The 22,696-nt window shown below is 38.0% G+C and overlaps 1 protein-coding gene across 10 annotated transcripts in view; it reads right to left on the reverse strand.

Moving 5' to 3' along the window:
• ANK2 (ankyrin 2) overlaps positions 1-22,696 on the reverse strand; it is a 669,482-nt gene that overhangs the window by 320,954 nt on the left and 325,832 nt on the right. For 4 of the 10 annotated variants that reach the window (XM_053901346.1, XM_053901342.1, XM_053901334.1 and 1 more), the window contains exon 1: positions 19,567-19,909. The exons of 2 other annotated variants lie outside the window; for them this stretch is intronic. In XM_053901346.1, coding sequence (XP_053757321.1) covers positions 19,567-19,650 — 84 coding nt within the window. In that variant the 5' untranslated portion in view covers positions 19,651-19,909. Of the gene's footprint in view, positions 1-19,566; positions 19,928-22,696 lie in introns of those variants that run through there. 4 more of the 10 variants (XM_053901304.1, XM_053901311.1, XM_019418007.2 and 1 more) reach the window with 4 other exon arrangements.

Consider the following 22,696-nt stretch of genomic DNA (forward strand, 5'->3'; position numbering starts at 1 on the left):
GGAAATCATTCTTGGAGGCAAAAACATGAACACATTCTCTTTCCCAGCTTTCCTGGGAGCTCTGCTATCTCCTTTTATTGTCTCTCCTGAAGACCTCTTTCTTAACTTTCCCTGTATCTAACTCTGTCCAAAACTCTGTCCTCCACCAACGAGTGATTTCATTACATCTTATGATTTCAACCTCACCTGGCTGACGGTTCCTAAAATTATATCTATCATGACCCTTTTGCCCAAGTGTCACATTTCAAATGCTTGCTAGACTTTTCCATCTGCCTATCCCACAGGAACCTCAGGGATGAGGTTCCACGTGAAATCTTGCCCTCTGAACCTATTCCTCCCTTACTACTGTCTATGTCAGTTCCTAGTACCCCCAGCTACCATGTCACCAGAGTTGGACATGTAGAAGTCATTTTTTACTTGCTGTTTGCCACCTCCACTTCACCCCTGTATCCACTCAATGGCTGGTTCAGGCTAATTTGCCTTTATCTATCCCTTCCTTGCCACACCTACTATATGACGCTTTAGTTGATGCCCATACCACATCTCCCCAGGCATTACAGCTCCCTAAATAAAATCTGCCCCCAGACTTTCCCATTCTCTGCCGTCTCCACCGTAATGGGAAAAAAATCTGGCCATGGCACTTTACTGCTTAAAGTCTTTCAAAGTCTCCTCATTAGCTACCCAGCATACAGCCCAAGCTTATGAGCATGAGGTACAACATTTTTACTCCTGCCTACATTTTCAGTCTCATTTATCATAAGACCTACTTACTTTTCCCTTTATAAGTTAGACAGAAAGCTTACAGAGTGTTCACTATTGCCAAGTCCTGCGCTAAGCACTTTATATACATTAATTCACATAATTTTCACGGAAACCCTATTAGGCAGGTCCCGTAATTACCTCAGTTCTTATAGATGAAGAAACAGGCAGAGGGAAGTAAGCTGCTTGCCCCAAGTTACACATCTTGACATGTCAGAACATGTGGTCCAGGTGCAGACTCCATGCTGTACCCCATTATGCCCTCCCTTCCTGGGAGGAAGCCCTGTTCTCATTTCCCCATGACATGGCCCACGTTTACCGTATGTCAGAAAATCTTCTGTCACCCCAGTGCCTGGTCAATCCTACATATCCTTTAAAGCTCAATGCAATCATCATAGCTGATAGCGGCTCAGTCACTACAACTTATAGGAGTTCTTGCCTAACCTTCTTCCCTTCCTCACAGGGGCCACTTCTGTGCTTTTATATTGTATATAAAACATATATATGTGTATATATTCCGTGCTTCTAAATTTTGTTAATGTTTATTTTTGAGAGAGGGGAGGGGCAGAGAGAGTGAGACATAGAATCTGAAGCAGGCTCCAGGCTCTGAGCTGTGAGCACAGAGCCCAACGCGGGGCTTGAACTCACAGACTGTGAGATCATGACCTGAGCTGAAGTCAGATGCTTAACCAACTGATCCACCCAGGTACCCCTATTTTGTGCTTCTATAGTAGGCTCTGTATATTCCCATCACAGCAGTTAACCTCTAATATAAAAATTATCTATTTAGGGGCTCCTGGATGGCTTAGTCAGAAGAGCATGTGACTCTTCATCTTAGGGTTGTGAGTTTGAGCCCCAAGTAGGGTGTAGAGGTTCCTCAAATAAAACAAATTTTAAAAATGTATCTATTTAATGAAGGGGACCTATTCCTTGAGGAATTCTCTTTAACTGAGGCCAAGGAACATGTCTCCCTCATTTTTGTATTTGATATTTTGTATTTTGCACAGCAGTGTCCAGACATTAAGAGGCATTCGATAAATGTGTGCTGAGTGAAGAATTAGTTAATACGTGGAGGAGTAAAGGGCACCCCCACCAGGAACCAAGAACCATTCCTGATAAGAGTACTACAGTAACTGAACTTCCAGTACCTACAGAGTGAGCCCAGTAGTCACTGCAGTTGATTTACAAAAACCTTATGAAGCCTGAATGTGTGTGTGTGTGTGTGTGTGTGTGTGTGTGTGTGTGTATATGTGTGCGCGCGCGCGCGTGATGCAGGCAGAGGGACAGGATAACATAAATCAAGGGAGCAAGGGACTCAAAAGGATGGTATACACAGACAAAGTAAAACGAAGCACCTTTCTAAGACTAATATGTGTTAATGGTTCGACAAATCTGTATACGGTTCCCTCACAATGTTTTGACTTCAACCATCTTTTTAGTTTGTTTTAAAGTTCTAATTTAAAAAGGCCTTAAGGTATCATAAAATATATTCCTGAATCCAGGCAGACACCAGAGCAATGATACAGCAAAGCAGCTCTCCTTTCCTAAGTCACAGTGAAAGACAGCTCTGGTTTAGTAGCCCTAGTATAACACATTCTCATGAAGCATTTGATAGTAAATACCAGGAAATTGGCTTTTGCATAATATCTTCGCAGATAAAAACTTGGTAGCTCACTTGGTGTTTGAAACATAGCTTGTCCTCATTGTCAAGCTGGCCCACATGTCCTTCACACAGCAGACATCAGGGACATTTCTGATGCTGTACCTCTCAACATCAACACTTAAATTCTTTCTCACTGCTAGGCTTTATTGCTCTTTTAGATGACCTCTAAGCAATAGGAAGATCACTAGGAGTCAGGAGATGTGAAGTCTAGGCCCATGTAACTGCTTACACAATTTTGGCCAATGTGCTTGACTTCTCTGGGTCTCAGTTTCCTCATGTAACATAAGACATTTGAATTTGGAAATTTTAAGCTAATTTCAGCTCTACAAGCTTACACTCTTGAGGTAGGGAAGCTGAAGGGACTCCATTTTAGAAAGTCCCTGTCTCTTCTGTTTTTCTGCTAGGCCGTTTACCCATGTTCTGTATTCTGCCCCTGAATAAGCCATAGAAGCTATGTTCCCACTTCAAGGGGGGAAGCAAGAAAGTTAATCATTCTCTGAGTTTTGTCCTAGACCCAAAACACCTTATAACATCTAAGAAGATCCTGAATATGATCTAGGACATTAGCCTCAAACAAGCCTCTGCTGATGCTGGTATCAATACCCTACCTTGGATAATTTTGGAATAACATCTATTGTTCACCTGACACTCGCCTTTGATAGAACCCTACCTAGATCCCCAAAGAAACACATACTCTCGATCCCTTTCCGATATAAATCCCTAACCCCAAACAACCACAGGACTCGTTCTCTTTTCCTTTCCGAGTCTCCTAAATACTCTGCTATTCTCTGTCACTCATGTTATTCAATAAACTCTGTTTTTACCTTCTCCACCTTGTGTTTGATTTCTATCCTATGTGAAGCGAGGGACCCTTTTGGCTGGTCCCGTGGGACCCCCTCTCTGGGTCCTCAGATCCAGCCTGCCTGTATCGCTTTCAAAGAAAACTAGTGTTAATCAAATATCAAAGTCACCTGTATGTATACACGCTCTCACGTGCATGAGAGAGAGTACACTCATATATTTATATTGACTGCAATAACAAAATAATCATTGCTTTTATTAGACACACAGGATGAGTGATACGATATGTTTCTGTAGAATTTGAGAGGTACTGTGTTTGTTTAAATTTCAATTTTAACATTTTTTACTTGTTGGAGGTTCTACAGATGTACAAGGAAGCTAATTTTTAATGCAAGGCTTAAATCACAGAAGTTAACTTTTCTTTTTTTTCAATGTTTATTTTATATTTTCTTCTTGAGAGAGAGAGAGTGAGTGTGCAAGTGAGGGAGGGGCAGAGAAAGAGGTAGACAGAGGATCCAAGGCGGCCTCCACGCTGACAGCAGAGAGTAGATGTGGGGCTCGAACTCACACACCGTGAGATCATGACCCAAGCTAAAGTCAGACACTTAACCGTCTGAGCCACCCAGGCGCCCTAGAAAGTTAACTTTCCAAAGAACCATACAAGGCCACAATTTTCATAAATAGTCTGGATTTTCTCAAAATGGGGTGGCGTGAGAGGCGGCAAGGACTAGTAAGTACTCTGTGGCAAGGCACATCACCACAGACTGGACTGAGCTCCTAGAGCGAGATGGGTAAACTGGTCTGGCAGCTGGGGAGGTAAGGGGTTTCAGTCATGGGAAAAACAAAAGGTGGCCAATGCACCACAGAGGAATGTAGAGCCCTCCTCCTTAATCCTAGCTGAATCCTGCCGCTGTACCACCTGCTGTTATGTATAAACTCCCAGAACAATTGGCTACCTGCATATGGGAAACATTACTGAATCAGACACAAAATCCCACCATCGTGATAAACCACACAGAGTATTCTTATGGGAGCTTAGTCTGCACTGAGAGATAATGAGGTAGGTAAAAAGGACTTTTTCTCCTGTCAGACTCCCAGCAAAAGGCATTTGTGTCATAACCAAATTCTAAAGCACTTCATGTTCTAAAGAATTAACAAGGCAAAATTTCTTTAATTTTTTTTAATGTTTATTCAGTTTTGAGAGAGAGACAGAGACAGAGCGTGAGTGGGGGAGGGGTAGAGAGAGGAAGACACAGAATCTAAAGCAGGCTCCAGCCTCTGAGCTGTTAGCACAGAGCCTGACACAGGGTTCAAACTCAGAACACTGAGATCATGACCTCAGCCGAAGTCGGATGCTTAACTGACTGAACCAGCCAGGCACCCCAAAATTTCTTTAAAATAAGTGTCCAACACCTCATTTCAGCTCAGGTCATGATCCCACAGTTTGTGAGTTGGAGCCCCACATTGAGCTCTGCACTGGATTCTCTCTCTTTCCCTCTCTCTCTGCCCCTCCCTTGCTCGTGCTCTGTCTCTCAAAATAAATAAACTTAAAAAAAAAGTATCCAAAATAAAAATAAGCTAAAATAAAACAATATAATATAGATCTTTTACACCTAAAAGCTATACAGTTTCAATTGGACCATGTTACTATAAATTCCAAACACAACTTTCAGTAGGAAGAAAGACATTTGTATATATCTACTGAAAAAACAGTTTGTGTGTGTGTGTGTTTATGAAAAAAAAATTAAATTTCAGTTTAATGTTATAGGTCAACTCGAAAATAAAACATTATGTTAAAATAACTTGGGAGGTGAGCTTCCCATAAGTAAGTTGCCATTTGAGGCGTCAAGTGAAATAAAGAAACAGAAAAGTATGTTTCCCATTGCAATCTAAACAAATTCAATGTAGTTTGGTGAAAATTAGCAAGAATTAACACAATGTCTACTCAAAATAGCCCTGAAATGTGTTTTTCAGCCTTACTTTTATATTTGCACAGTCAAGTTTCATACATCTTAAAAAGTAGAAATATTTTTATGTGAGAAAAAATACCATTTTTCATAATTCAACTCTTTGACTTCCACATATGCTGTTAATTTGCAAGAATTTTTAATTATAATATAAAAAATACCTACCTATAACCGCCAGCCAATAAAAATAATCTGCAATTAATATCATAGATGTGGATTCTACTTATCAGTCTATTTGATCTCTCATCTTCTGCCAACTGAGAAAGTAGCCACACAAAAACAATGTTTTCTGATTGTAATAAAAGACAATGCATTTTACACTGAGAAAGGATATATCTGCATCATCAAAGAAATACACTTTCACTAGACACTACATAGAAAAAAGCAAATTCAAGAACTACAATATATTTTTTGAGAAAGCAGTATTGAAATTTACCTCTCCCAGAATTTATTTTACTAACAACTGTTACCAAATGTTATGTGCAATACTGGCTGCAGGGATAATTTGAAAACTTTTACTAAATGATAACCCAATACAATTCATTTAGGAAACACGGCAAATTTTGTGGCATTTTTGCTATTATTTGGAAATATCCAAAGATAGTATTTGTTATGCACACACACATATATATGAGTGATTATGTAGAAGTGATTATGTATAGATACATTTATATTCAATTTCATATTCTATCTCAGAATTTTCAACTCTAAGAAGATATTACACTATAGAATTTGAATTTTGGTCAGCTATAACACAGACACTTGTCACCTGTTAGCTAAATTGGTATAAGCACCTCATTTCCTTGAGGTCATCTTAGGGTCAAAAGACATAATTACTTGTCATCATGATAGACCTAGGGAAAATAATCAAATTAGTACTGTAGAAAGAAAGGGCAAAATATTAATCATACTCATAAATATCTGAGCTATACAACCTTGAAATTACTGGATAAATAGTAAATAAATGTGTACTAGACAGTTGCCATTGAAAAGCTGCCAAGAATCCTTCTCATATTCCAGAAAATTCAGTATGTTGAAAGATGTAGTCAGCTGTACCTGCCTAAGTATCAATCACCCCTGTGATGTACTCATTCGTGTCAAATATATTCTAAAAGTCCCATGTTAGACCACATATTCTCAATTTATCAAGTTATTCACACTGTTTACTTCTGCAATTCATATAGTATTGAACAATCTCTATTTAAAATAAGGCTCTTACGGATGTTAAAAAAAAGACACTGCAAAAGGTTGATATGTATTCATATAGAAGTATACAAAGAACTGTATAGCAACAGATATAAAGAATATACTATGATCCAAACTCATTGTTCACTGATGACGTTAAAATAAATTTGAGAAATCATTCTAAATAGTAAAAGTTCCCAAAATATTACTTTTATTTTAAAGTATGAAATGGAAATGTACATGGTATTTAAATTATAGATTAAGCCATCCTCTGATAGTGTTCACATGCCCCTTGATTCTTGGGTTGGAACATGAGACTACCATCATAGGTCCTGACATACACACACAGAAAAAGAGAGCCAAACTCACCTTAGGGGGAGGGAAGCCTGTTTGAACATTTGGAAATTCAATTTATGACTTCCAAATTAATAATCCAGCTTTATACAAGGATCTAAAATCTGCATATGACATGGCATTAGGTTTTTAGAGGGTTAGTTATCATTATAAAAGCTTTCTATGGTGATGGTAATAATGAAAACACTTCAAACACCAGGAAACTATGAATTAGAGCATGATTAAGACTATTGTTTTAAAAAGTCCAAAGTTTCTAAGCCATTTCCAATAGTATCATATCTGAAACCGAGAATAATCCAAGTGTGTATCTATGTGTGTATATAATTTTTCCTAAACTCTTGACTTTGTTGTATAGGCAATCTATAAGAAGTATCTCCCAATTTCCTTTTTGAAAAAAGAAAATTTTAATTGCTCTGCAAAGGATGAATTATTTCCATTCATAAATCATTTTCTTCATATGTGATAAATTGTAAAGTTTTAAAAATAATCATCCCTTAAAATTGTTATCAGAAAGAAGCAATAAGGAGCCAAACTTCACTCTTCCATTGGACTCTGGCCAGCAAGTGATTCAGAAAATGGTTGCAACAACAGTTTTTTATCTGATCAAGGCATTTTGTCAAAATAAGAGTAAATTCCCAAACCACATCCAACCTGTTGCTATTGCCAAAGAACTACCTGCACAAATCAGGCATGGAAGCCACTTGGGGTCAGGTCATCTGGAAGAGTTTCCTGATGGAACAGACCTCCTACCCACTCAAAAAATAGTTTAGAGTGCATGTTCCTACATGGGCCCGTATACAAATGTCTGATTGCCCCATGTAATGGCCCAATCACTCCTACTGATTCTTTAACAACTGGAAAGAAGTCCCTGCTGTGTAATGAGATTATGAAGCACATGATAGATTACTGACCTTTTGAATTAGGACAAACAACATGAACTCCCCCTTATATTGAAGAGGCTATGTTAAGAGTGTCAGCCATTTGACAAAAATAGTTGAAGTGCAGATGGAAATATCAACATATAAGGCTTCATTCTTCAGTGTTCTAGTGCTAAGACCAAGAACTCACATCTGACTTGAATATTATGAGCGCATCTGATAATTTTAATCAATGACCAAATAAAAAAAAAACATTTTCCTATTTGGATTTATACTTCAGTTTTGAAATATATTTGGAAAAAAAAAACAATCAAAATAGCTTTTTAGATTCATTGACTAATCAGCGAGGTATATTGGAACCAATGGGTTTTGAATGTAAAGAAACCTCTATTTTTTGAATTCTTGATCCTATTTTAATTGTTTAAAATGTTGCTCTATCAGCATAGCACAGGGGTTTGGAGACAGGCAAGAAGGTGATTTTGACTTGGGGTAACATCTTGGGTCCATCATTCAGTAGCTATCGTGAATTCAATCACAGAAGTTTTTCAATCCCTCTAGACATCAACCTCTTCCTCTTTAATACAGGGTAGTGCCAATTCATGGAATTATTGTGCAGATAATATTAGATAATCTATGTAGAACTCTTAGCACAATGGGTAGTGCATAATACAATGATAAACTCTCAATATGTATTATTTTTTTGCTTATTATTCAAAAATGTTGTTCCTATTATTATTATAAAATGTTTTAATGAGGTAAGCTATTTTTCCTAATGAAAAATATTTCCATAATTAAACTGTTCAGCTTATTAGAAAAAACATAACTTATTCAAACAAGTTTGAATTCAGTTAACTTCATCATTAAGCCATAGAAGACCTCCATTTTTACTTTAATTCTATTACTATTGTTACCCCTCACATGGACCTCCTAAAAAGGGACTGGGATTCCTTTTCATATTGAAGAGATAAGTAATTAGGGGATAATCTTGACACATAAATATGTGCCTATAGAATGTCGATTTTTAAGTTTATTTTTGTAGGGTAATGGATTTGGGTTTGTACACATCTAGCAGTATTCTCCTGTACTGTCTCCCTTTGATCAGCTACTCTGTGAGCTTAAGAATGAAGTTTATGCCTTTGAGACTAAATGAAGATAATTGCCTTGTGTGGAATAGCAGTGGCTAGATTAGCACTATGTCCTAACCAGCTGCGCAATTCAAACCAAAACCTCGTCACCACTTATCCTGAAACCTCACTACACAGACTTATTCTGAGTCTCAGAATAATGTGTTACTTATTAACATTTTATTAATGCTACTCAAATGTGGTTTTCAAAAGAGTCTAAAATCATGAAAACAAATGGATCATTCACATTAAGTCTCTTCACAGTCACTACTGGAAACCGTCAACTGCGAGGACAGTGTTGCCAATTTCTGAATTCTCAAGGTACAAATACAAATTTCTCAGAAAAGAATTTTACAGGTGTACTTTACTTTGCCCCTGTCACTTGTTCTGTACGTTGTATTGGGAGAACCATATCCCTTTGGTATAGTGGGGGGGTAAACTCTACAGGTGAATTCTACTCTAATATCAGATTTATGTTCTCAAAGTGTCACATGAAACACAAACAAAACCACTCTGCAGGTAAACCTCAGATGTGAATGTTTTTCATACTTCTGAATCCACAGACTTAGGCACGGCTTCTGAAATGAATGGAAGAGGAGCTGCTACATGGTATTTCCTTAATCCTTCTCCTCACCTTTTATCCTTGTACTACACAGGATAAAACATTGTCATTAGGATAGAGCAGGAACCTTGACTTTCTACACAAGGTGGGAAGCCGACAACCATATTGAAAAAAACATACCAGCTTTATTTCATGAGATTTAGAAGAATTATCACAACCCTGAGTGTGACAAATTTGCCTTAACTCTGTCACAGACACACATCCCCATTACATGCTGTGTGACCCAGCAATGCACAGATGTGTGGCATACAGCCACATCAAAGTACCAGGACAGAAGAATGACCTATAAGAATACAGCATTATGCTAATCTTCTCTTCATGTTGAGGCAGAACAGAACTGATTCCTATAGGGTACTTAGAAAGTATCTTCACTGGCCATTTAGATATGAGCTTTTGAACAACTTTTCTACACAAATGATAATATGTGATAGATCATACTAAGTCTAAGTTGCAGAGACAATTACAAATATATTTACTACAGTTCATACCAACAACGTACACCTATCAAATTCTTAAGTAAACCTACTCTTTTGAATTTGACTGATTCAAGAGGATACCGAAATGACTTACTGTGACAACTATATGGAAAATACTAAACAATCATATGCCAGTTTGATCTGATACAGGTCGGACTGAATGTGAACAAATTAAAGCAGATATTTATGCCAATTTTAACAACCCAATAGGATGAATAGATCTACTAGTTCTAATGGCGTCTCTAAACTACCGAATGCAAAATGTCTGTACTTGTTCTGGTTTTTCGCTTCCTGGTTTTCACTCTAAAATACTGGTCTTGGGGCGCCTGGGTGGCTTGGTCGGTTAAGTGTCCAACTTCGGCTCAGGTCATGATCTCACGGTCTGTGAGTTCGAGCCCCGCATCGGGCTCTGTGTTGACAGCTCAGAGCCTGGAGCCTGTTTCAGATTCTGTGTCTCCCTCTCTCTGCTCCTCCCCTGTTCATGCTCTGCCTCTCTCTGTCTCAAAAATAAATAAACGTTAAAAAAAAATTAAAAAAAAATAAAATACTGGTCTTTATCTCTATTGCCACTCCCCACTTCCACCCCTCACCCCCGTGCAATGATTACGAGACAATACTATAAAATAAGAGAGAAAGTCAATCTGCCGTCACACCCCCTGAATTCAGGGCAAACATTTAGAACATCTGAGAAAAGGAATCTTTAGGGATAAGTATTATGTGAAAAGGGAACTAAAATCATGATGCAGGAAATACCAAATTTCCCATCCATAATTTTCATGGTGTTTCAACTTTTTAAAGTTTTTAGTATTTTTTTGTCCAGTTAAAACACCCTCACCTAGACTGGCTCAACTTTCACAGAGAAATATTTATTCTTAAAAATGTTGTTAAAGATCAGCAGTATAATAAATTACTACATTATTACATTAAAATACTTATAAAAAGATATCACTTACTAGTACTTGGTAAAACATTCTAGAATGGTCCACCTTCCATTTTTAAATTCTTCAAACTTCCCAAATCAACACAGATCCTGACACTTATTTCTGTTTCCACAGTTTTACTCTAATATGCCCCCCTTACTTTTTTTTTTAAACCGTGAGTGTTCTCTGAAGTACCAGTGGCTACAATTGTTCTTATGGATAAAAAGTTTAAGGCAGCCAGAGGTAAAATAATTGACCCTAAGTCACTCTGCCTGCCAGTGAAGATGAACAAAGACCATATGCAGAAACCTGTGGACAGACCAGGAAGTGGAAAGGAGGGGAAAGTCATGAATTTCATGTTCAAGGATCTGAAAATTCAATAGGATTTAGTCACTCAGAACAAACTCAAAAGTATGCCAACACATAAAATGGGCCAACATATAACAGATATAATGATAACCAAATGAGAAAAAACATTTTTAGCTAACATGTAAGTGTAAAGTCTTGGGAGTTCCTGTGTAAGTTTCTAGACAACTACAGTCCTAGGGTAACCATAGCAGTTTCTCTAAAGGCAGAGGTTGATTATTTGGATAATATAGTAGTAGACTGAAATGCCTTATTAATTTGGAGGCTTATTTATTGGAATTTACTATTGACAAAAGGAATAATTTATAAACATGAATATATATGGGGGAAGGCTTCAGAGATAAGATCAGTGATTAAAGAAATATGCGCTAAAAGAGAAGGGCACAGGATAAGTCTCCCAAACAAGATGAATTCTAAAATGTGAGCCTAGAACTGACCAAGGCTCAGAGCATAAGGACATGTCAAGGAGAATTCACCCAAAAAAATGTATGATGATAAACCACAACAAATTTCTCAACAGTTTCCTAATCGTTAATGTGACTTGTGATTACATGGCCGAGGTTGTCCCATCTAGATTGCCTTTCTATCCCCATCCTTCATACTCCAGTATTAGCCATAAATCAAGGCCCGGGGCTATTTGCTCACCTCCTTGTGGAGCTTAATAATTTAACAAAATCACACTGATCTGTTGCTCTTCTCTAGGATCCTAGAGAATTTATTTTGGGCACTGCACAACATAATACTTACAATCCTTGTTAAATAATACTTATAATATTTCTGAGTTGCTCATTACCTTTTCTTGATAGAAATGTCTACTCCATCAGATTATAAACTCCATGAAGGTATCAACCATTGACTTTCATCCCTAAAATGCCATAACAGTTAATTCAGTGCTATATGCACCTAGCAAACCAATACAAAATTGTTGAGTTAGGGAGGTTTCCTGTGTGTTAGGAGGAAACACTTAAGTTAAACTGAGTTAAACAAGTGGATTCTTGGAAACTAAAGCTCATTAAGCAAATGTTAGAAATCAAGGTATTTTTCTTAATGAGTACAAACACAAATTAGTGGGTAGAAGATGATAATTGTGAGTTAACAGAAAGACATGAATAAAAACCAGGTTTGATAACTAACTATAAGCTCACCCTCTAGATTAGGTGTATCATTCATGAAAACATATTTCACTCTCTCCCTCTGGTTTTTAAAAATTGACTCTCCAAAACGGGTTGGCAGGTATTAATGAATTTCAAAGAAAAAGAATATCCTATCATATTTAGTTGGTCTCAAGTTATAAAACAGTTAATTTTTTTCCATCAAAAGATGGTCTCATTTGGTAGCAATTCCAACTCTATCTTTTCAAGTGAAAGGAAATGGAGATGGTAAGTTTATTTGTTGTGATGAATCCTGCCAGTGCCCACTGAGATAAAAATAGACAGTGGTTTTGTTTCTGCTACCAACAGGAATTTGAACACATTACAAGCAGGAAAGAAACAAAGCTGTAGGCATATTTATAATTTAGTATGCTCTAAATCAGGGCGAGATAGTAACAAATACAGATTTAAAAATCTTAATTCTATTTCAATATGCATTCACTTGTCTCTTTAGAAACTTTATTGAGAAGGAAAAAAAACCCCACAAACACTTTAGAAAAGAGTACAGTAAACCTTGGGCTGTGAGTAACCTGTTCTGTGAGTGTTTCACAAGATGAGCAAACATTTCTACTAAATTTTGACTTGATAAATGAGCAATGTCTTGCAATACGAGTAGTATGTAATGCTGAATGTCACATGATCACAACCATTTCAATGGTTCTTGAAATTTGCTTTGATATGCAAGTGCTTTGGATTACAAACATGTTTCTGGGACGAATTATGCTTGCAAACCAAGACTTTACTGTATGTGAAAACGAATCTTTCATACAACAATTACTGAGAATATCATACTAACAAAGTTTCTCAGGCAATTAGAATAAAGTTGTGAAAGTAGGATCAACTTTTTATGCTAGCTTAATTTGATACACCTAAACCACAGAAAGATACCTGTTTACTTATGTTATCCCATTCATTTTTGTGTATTTTTCAAAGTCCAGTACATGTCTGTATAGACTGAAAGAAACAGCTACCCCAACATATCACAAAATGTAATAGGAGCAAAAGGAGAGGAAAGGGGAGGCCTGAATGGAAGAATATTACAAACATCCAGGAAATAAACCACCTTTATATATATTATTCCCAGATTAGAGTCAGCATTTTGGAGAAAGTCACCAACTGGTAGAAGATAGGAAGCAAGACAGGAAGCAAAACTGGGGGAAAAATCTGGAGGACATCTTATATCAGAAGATGAAGCCATAGATACTCTAGAAGCTTTGCAGGAGACACAGAGATATGGGTTAGCACCTGGTTTCTGGGGGAGAAATGGTTCAAAATATGTCATGGTGAATAGTAGGAAAAATGTCTATCATTTCTCCAGCTACATCCCCACATAAAGCCTGAGTCTCCAGTTCCTCATCTACAAAACTGGCGTAATAATACTCACCGAGAGTTATTTTGGAGATTAAAAGAGATGTGAAGTAATTCTAGGTCCTAGACATTGAATAAGAGTAAAATAGGGGAGAAATGCTGTCTATTCTCTTGTGTCATTGTTATTGCCATCTAGACTTAAAAGAAATAGATGTAACTGTAAGAGCCAAGTAACAATCTAACACATCTAACTGAAATTAGAGACTCTTCTTTCTAAAATAACTCCACTTCCTGTCTGCTGACCACATTCTAAGGCAATGTTTCTAAACTCTAGTGTACATAAAAAAGAGTTAGAAGCCGGTAAAAAAATCCCCAAAAGTGACTGAGCAAGTCTGAAGTGGGTCCTAAGAATTCTCTTCATTTATTAGGCAACCCAGGGAATTCTGATAGTCGTGATCAGCAGACAGGACTTTACTCAAAAAAGGGTATTTTAGGTTTAATATGTAGCTACTATTTATATACGAAATTATCAGTGAAAGAATCCTATTATGAAGGTACATAGAAAGCTGGAGAGACATAGAAAACCACAGAATACCACGTTGTAAGGGATTCTTCTTTCCAATAAAAAAATTTCCATCACCTCTGACAGATGGTTATCCTAAACACCTTCAGTGATGGGGAATTGCTGTCTTCAGGCAACACGTGCTATTTTGGGTTATAAATTCATGTTAAAAAAAAAGATAAATCATAACTTATTTGGAAGATTGAAGAAATGGGGATATTATTCAGAATGAATTATACATGAAAGCTTTTCTAGACTTGACTGAACTAGGTAAGGCACCAACTAAATTCAAAACTAATTTGCCTGCAAGAAGATTTGAACACCCAAACATTGGCTCTGCTACCTGATTGTACTAGAAAAGCCATACGTTCTGTGGCTGCTGAAAAATTAACCTTTTTTTTCTGTGTCTCTCATTCACATTTCAATGGTGCAACATTTCAATCACACATCTGGTATCACTTTCATCTCCCTATTTAGGCAGTGGCAAGAAAACAGCAATAAAAATATATATAACCAAAAAATTTTGCAACACTCATGAATATTTTAAAATAATGGTCCAGAACAAAACATTGTAAATGAATATAAAATATGCCACAAAGCCATTTTATCCTACTACTCGATTGAAAACAGTAGGATTTATATTTTAATCTTTATATAGGTATTCCACCAAATGAGTGAATAGTTATTAAGTCATTTGGTTGTTTACTTGTTTTAGAAGAACTCACAAAGCCTCATGGTTTCAGATGGCTCTGTCATGTGTGATTGATGCTTGGGCATTTCCATTTTCATTTATGTAAATTATCAGAGGCTCCTACAGCCTTGTCACTGACACAAAATTGGGAAATGTGAGGTGCTGCACACTAACATGGTCTTGAATTATTTTAATCTAATCTGCCAAAATATTGTCTGGAATAAAATATTTATCGAGTTGTCTGGGATTAGAATAGGCTAAACACTCCCATACAGTGATACAGTATGGGTCTCTGTACTTCCTTTTAGTCCAGGATTCCCGCTGGGAATTAGAGTATTTCCCATTTCCTCTTTTCCACTGAACAACCCCTAGAATATCAACCCCAGATCTGTACCTCGGGTAATATTTGTTTGCGTGAAATAACTGGGCCTTAAGTAAACTATTTGCTGAAGTATTACATGAGAAAGATTTCTATGAATACTTTAGCAACAATATCTGATTTATTTTCCTTGAACACTAAAGAGCATCCAATAATAAATCTCTGTCTCTCCAAAAGAATCTTTGTGTTCAAGCTTGAGAAAGAGAAAAGCAGTCACTGGCACCCAGGAGTGAACCGGGTACTATCAACTTGGCCTTTGTGTTTTGCTGAACATAAACAATTTCCCAGAGCATCATCATCAGACCAGGCCACTCTGGGACTAAAATGGAGCAGGGCAAAAACAGCACCAGTCCCTTATCATGTTTGAACACAGACAAAACACGAACATTGTGTCCAAGCCACAAAATACCAGATAGGCCCCTTTCTTACTAAATGAGAGATTGCTGGGTTTTTTTTTTCTTTCTTTCTTTCTTTCTTTCTTTCTTTCTTTCTTGCTTTCTTGCTTTCTTGCTTTCTTGCTTTCTTGCTTGCTTGCTTGCTTGCTTGCCATCTTGCTTGCTTTCTTGCCATCTTGCTTGCTTTCTTCCTTTCTCTTCCTTCCTTTCTTCCTTCCTTCCTTCCTTCCTTCCTTCCCTCCCCTCTTTCTTTCTTTCTTTCTTTCTTTCTTTCTTTCTTTCTTTCTTTCTTTCTTTCTCTTTCTTTCTTTCTTTCTATCCTTCTTTCTTCCTTTCCCGACTATAGCTTTAGTCTGCATTCTTAGAGCAAAGATTTCTTGGGATAAACAATCATAGAACTGTCCCTGCTTTCTGACAGCACTCAATCCAGAGTGAGCTCCCACTTTCTTGGACCCTCCCCCAAATCACTCATCCAAAGCCCAAATCCTAGGAGTCCTTGCTAACTCAGCTCCTCACAATGTACATCCTCCCTCACTGCAATGAGTTGTAACCCCGACACATTCAATCACAGGTGTGTTCTTTTTTATTTTTATTTTTTAATTAAAAAATTTTTTTCTTTACATTTACTTATTTTTGAGAGGCAGAGACAGAGCACAGGTTGGGGAGGGGCAGAGAGAGGAGACACAGAATCTGAAGCAGGCTCCAGGCTCTGAGCTGACAGCACAGAGCCTGACACGGGGCTCGAGCTCACGGACTGTGAGATCATGACGTGAGCAAAGTCGGACGCTTAACCGACTGAGCCACCCAGGTGCCCCTAATTTTTTTTTAATGTTTACTTATTTTTGAGATCTCTCTCTCCACCAGGGGAGGGGCAGAGAGAGAGAGGGAGACACAGAATCCGAAGCAGGCTCCAGGCTCTGAGCTGTCAGCACAGAGCCAGACACAGGGCTCAAACCCACGAACCACGAGATCATGACCTGAACTGAAGTCGAGCGCTCAACCGACTGAGCCACCCAGGTGCCCCCAATCACAGGTGTGTTCTTAGTGGTCTTTGCGTGGAGGGCAATGAGACGCTCAATTATTAAAAACAGAATAGAATTTTTTTTTTTTTTACTAAAGGTAGGATCGTTTCTATTTTCAAGGTACTCACTAAAACTCTAATATAAAATAAATTCCTTTGCTTATTTTTCCACATTGTGGGTTTTGTGGCAAAAGACCCTTTCATTCTGTCCCTGAGAAGAACCACTTTTATGAGATGTGGAATAAACAAGTGTATTACGGCTCATCTGTTAAATATTTACTAGAGGAGGAGGCATGTTTTCAAGGAATATGATTCATCCTATTGGATCAGCACCTGGGCCACAGTGAGCTTGGTGGTCCACAGTCCTGGATGCTCACACAGAATCCTACCACGCATTCAATGTGAACCTCTAGTAAAAAAAAACAGACAATTGAATTGAAGTGATATGACACTGACGTTGGTCCAGTTCTTGCTTTGCTCAGATTTTATCCTTATGAGGGATGCTTATCTCTTGATTATTATTTCCTCATCAAAGCACATTTAATGGTCTAGTTTCTAAATATGAAAATTTAAGTTGCCTGCTATGAAAAAAGACGTGAAGCAGTAATCTAAAGACCTGAGGTACATTTATGTGGATCTCAATAATTTGTATGAGATCACAAGTTTTCAATTGTAGTATATAACTTCTGGCCTTTTGAGAAATGAATACTAGCCTTTGCGAAGTACCAACATTATATTCTGCCTCTCTTAAGAATATAAACAGACTTTGCTTCTATAGGGCTTATTCTCATAAGTGATTTCCATTCAAGGGAATTGTAACAACACCTAAAAGTCATTGCCATGAACTATATATTAAATACTACCCAAAGAATTTGATGCCCGTTATTTCTAATCCTCACAAAATACCAATAGGTGTATAGAATCATTCACCTTGTAGATGAGAACCTAAGTCAGAGAAATTAAACGATATGCTGCAAACACACTATATTCAGAGATAGAGCTAAGATTCAAACCCATTTATGTCTGATTTGACAAACTAAAGGTTGGTTACTTGTGCATGCATGTGTGTGGATGTTTTCCTATTAGGGGCAATTACTCCTTAACCCTCAATATTCACTGTGTTTTCATAGCTCATTTAATATATGCTTCTGAATGTATGTAAAAATACACACACATACGCAAAGCTTACAATCAATTGGTATCATTTTGAATACAAGTTGGAAAAGACTTTATTCCTAAATAAACATATTTGAGAAAACAGAGCTGAAAAAATATTATAGTTCTCACATATGATGATTTCATCTTCTCTGCCACCTCAAATACTTTAAGATGGCTTTGGCCATGTGAATTTAGTATCAACCCTCAGAGCTTATAAAATCTTCATGATACAGATTCTCCACCCCTTTAGTAGTTCTGAGGATAATGTTTCCAATGCAGCATAGGGACTTCAGAGAGAAATTAAGATGAATTTGAAATGATACCGTGAATTCAAACAAAAATTCCTTCTTTCTTTTTCCCTATCACTTGCTCTCTTTTTCTTTTCTATTTGTTTTTTCTTTTCTATTTGTTTTTTCTCTTTTTAAAGGTTAACCAATTAATTAGCTAACACTCTGCAAAAATGCCATCGAGGGCTGGAGGATCCAGAATCCTTAGGTACAAAAGGATATTCTACCAATGTTCCTGCCTACCCTGAATTATCCTTTGCCTTTATCAGACTGCATCACTATCTTTACACTATTATTTTTTTTTTTAAACTCATATGTGGGCATGCTTATCTTTATCAAATTACGCGGCACCATACAAATTTACTAACCCCTATTTGCTAATACAATGATCTTTTAAATATCAGAGGTTTGCTTCAAATCATTTCTAATTCTTTAGATTATGAGACATTTAGTACCAGAGATCTATAATTTTGAAGTGCAATGCAATTTCAAAATTGTCAAAATGAAAAACATTCATTTGTTCATGGTAATTTTTTCAACCTGCTCACTCAAAATGCAAACCGTCTAACGTCGGAATGCATTTACATTAGAATCATGTTACATTCTGCCCGTCTTACTGCCTCAAGAAATAAACGGATTTTAGGAGAATTTATTTAACAGACATCTCTGTCAGAGGTGGGGCTCACATGGCTCTGTGAGGCTGCAACAGTTTACCAGAAGGAGTCAGGCCATAAAGAAAGAAGTGCTAGCATTGGGTGGGGCTGAATAGTTTGCATCTTTTCCCACTGTTTCTCACTGGTATCGTTTCCATGAAAATCAAGGGTGTGGGAATGTATGCCAGTCTAAAAAAACCTACACACGGCTTTGTGTGCCCAACACCCCCCACCCATAATATCTTTAGCTGTTTATCTTAATCAATGAAAGAGGCATCACACTATAATGTCTGAGAAAACTGTAGAGGAGCTAAGCAAACCAAAGAAATACCATGCTGGGGATCATATTTCTCCTGTCACAACAGTCTTTTCTCCTCAGGAAGAATACACTTAGCACGGAACCAAAAGACGTTTGCTGTCTAGCTGTCTCAAGATCATCCCCGAGCAAACATCTGGCCACAATCTTCGTTTTGCTTCACAATCCACCTTGCTTAACATTTCCTTTTAAACTCACCCATTCTAAAAATAAAATGACTCTCTCTATACCCAGTTCACACCAGAAGCATCCATCGGTGGCCACAATCCTCAACAATCCACATACAGAACACACCTTATCTCTGCTCACTTCACCGTGCTCTAGTCAATGAATCCATTATGAACCCGGGTTCCTTTCCTATTCTCAGAAAGCAGCAGTGTGCACCTGCCTCTTTAAAAAGCAATGTTTGGCACTGCTACAGTCTACAGTCACTCGTAAGGCTCTACGGGTTCCATAATCTCACTGAGATTACACACTAACACATACACACACATATCGAGATACAGACATTCTTAATTCTGCCAATTTACCTTTTTGGGTCTTTTTCTTCTCTGACTACTGCCGTTGAACTTCTCTCCGCTGTCGCTCTTCTGAGCTGCATCTTCGTTCATCATTTTGAACAGTTTGGAAAGAAAATAGCTCTGCCATTAAACCCTGCTGCCTGCACAGACCACTAGCGAGTATGCACTTACTGGAGGAAAGCAGGAGGAGGAGGAGGGGTGGGGAAGGGGCGCGCGCTGGGAGGGTAAGGACGGTGACGTTGCCATGGCAGCAGCTGCCACAACTGTTTATCTGACTGCATTGTTAAATCTGATTCAACCAATTACCATCGGGACCGGTTACAATGCAGAAAGCCTGGAAAAAAGAATACCAGGGACTCGGATGATGTGGGGACACTGCTGGTTGGTTCTTGACACACCTTCAATTCGATCAGCTCTCAACCCACACACAAAACCTGCACTTAATTTTCTTCCTACAGGTACTTCAACACAGAACAGACACAATGCATAATAAGAAAACTATAACAATCTTGATGTCTCTGAAACTGAGGAGATACATTTCAGCCAGTGAAGAGGCTACTCAAGGGAAAGGATTAGCTGTTAATATCCTAAAGTGCATGTAGGAAAGTTACAGTTTTAAGATGTTATTCACTTGGTTTCAAATGATAATCTTTCAAAACTCAGCTTAAGAATGACTTTTGTCATGGAGACTTGAAAACAGGTTCCCCATCAAGCAGGCAACACAGACCACTCCTGCCCCTGTGCCTCCTCTTTCCACTGTACCCTTCTGACAAGGCACCTGTAACATATCGCACAACTGTACGTTTACCCAACAGAAGCGTCTTAAGGCCAGGGAAAGTGTGTGTGTGTGTGTGTGTGTGTGTGTGTGTGTGTGTGTGTGTGTGTTTGTACATGCGTGCTTGGGTTGGAGGGAGATCACTGCATTTCCCAGAACCAAGCATGATATATTGAAGGCAGTTAGTCAAGGTTTGTCAATTTATATGTAAGACACTGGGTAATAGAAATACAAGAAATTCATGCAGTTAAAACATTTTATAAGTAATCTTAACCTAATTCTCCTTATTGACTGACAAATAAAACACAATCCCAGCTTTTAAGGAAATTATATATATAAAGTTCCAGAATTATTCTTGATAAGAAGAAAACAGGGTTGGTTTTTATCACAAGAAACCCAATTTCATCTTTTGGATCAAGGTGGCCATATCCGTATATTTGAACATATTAAATTGTGGATGCAACCAGTATTTTATAGTAATACATATGCTAAACATTCATCCCTATTCCTAGAAAACAAACTCAAAGTATAATACACAGAATACTTAAATGTAAAAATAAAGTAAGGATCAAATCAGTGAGATAATGTATTTAAATACACTTTGAAAACTGAAGGTGCCCATGTCAATGTGTTATTGTCGTTGTTGATCCTACCATTATTTTTACAAATACAGGTAATTTTCCACTTAGAAAAATTGACCTTAAAAAATGTTTCTAACATGAAAAGGGCTACCAAAATTGGGAACTCATCTTTTTAATAGACATGAGAAGAAAAACTCACCTTCCGTCCAGACTGCTACTGGGATTAATCTTCCTCTCTGGCTTACCACCCTAAAGACATTTGTCACATCTTCATCTCGAGTCAACTGAGTCTTGCTGCCCCTTACTCTCTCCACCCTCCTTCCTCTTGAGCAGATACCACCAATAGTGTCTTGGATCCCACAGCCAGGCAGGGGCACTGGGCCTCTTTTTTATGAAACAAAATCCTACAGGGACTTGTACAAAAACCTCGGGAACTGAATTCCCACTGTTGTCAGAGCCCTGCCAGAAATCCCCCATGGTATCCTAATCCTCTGCTAGCCCTTCAGCTATTCCACTTATTCCCTCACCCATCCCCACTGGGCCCCCCTTACTCAAGCTTTCTCAGGAGCACCCCCAGCCTGGAAACTGGATTCACCTAAACAATAAATATCTATTGAACATTTACCATGTACCAGGAACTAAGCACTAGGGATAGACTGTCCTAACCACTGGGGGTATAATGGTCAACAAAACTGGCAACATTTCCACTATCATGGCGCTTATATTCTTACAGGGGAACTAAGACACTGGTAAGTGGTAAGTGCTACTGGGAAAAAAGTTTAGGATAAGGAGTGATGGGAGACAGGTGCTACTTTAGGTAAGGTGTCGAGGAATGCTCTTTAAAAACACGAATGAACTCAGGGACCAAGTCAAGCAATTACCTGGAGTAAAAACACTCTAGCCAAGAAGAACAGCCCTCCAAAGTCCTGAAATGGGAATTTCTTGTCACATATTTTGGGGAAAAAGTGATATCACCAAAAGGGGAAAAGAAGGAAAAAGGAAAACTTTTCTAGCAACTGGATCAATAGAAGAGATGTGTTACTAACACCCTTTACTCTCCAGTGACATCAAAATGTGTTTTTTAATCAATGGGTTTGGTGGACCAATTAGGAGCCCAATCACTGCAACGTAAACTGAAAATAAATGTACTTCACATTTCAATACTTCATGAATTAGAAACTTCTGATTAAGATGAGACAGGCTCTTATAACAGTGTCTTCTCTGCCAACACCCAAATATATATACATGGCTTTAAATAGTCAGGTACAGGGGAGCCTGGGTGGCTCAGCCGGTTAAGCGTCCGACTTCGGCTCAGGTCATGATCTCACAGTTCGTGGGTTCGAGCCCCGTGTTGGGCTCTGGGCTGACAGCTGGGAGCCTGGAGCCTGCTTCACATTCTGTGTCTCCCTCTCTCTTTCTGCCCCTCCCCTGCTCACACTCTGTCTCTCAAAAATGAATAAATGTTTAAAAAAATTTCTTTAAATAGTCAGGTACAGGCCTCCAATTTTGACAATGAGTTATAACCTTCTGGATGCTCCGATGCTGTTCTGAAATATCATGTAGGCTCTTAGGCAATATATTTCTACTACAGAGTGAGAGTATGGCACAAACACTGTACCAGCATACCACAGATGTCAACATCTACATTCAACGTGTAAAACGGAATCACAGTAAGTAGGTAATTGAAACAGGTACTAGGAGTGCTATGTCCATCACAACAGTAGAAGGTAAATATTTTACATATAGAAAATGTCAATAAGACATTACAGTGTTGCAGGTGTTT

Source organism: Panthera pardus, unplaced genomic scaffold (assembly GCF_024362965.1).
Source record: "Panthera pardus isolate Hobbes unplaced genomic scaffold, ASM2436296v1 HiC_scaffold_13, whole genome shotgun sequence".
Lineage (NCBI taxonomy): Eukaryota > Metazoa > Chordata > Mammalia > Carnivora > Felidae > Panthera > Panthera pardus.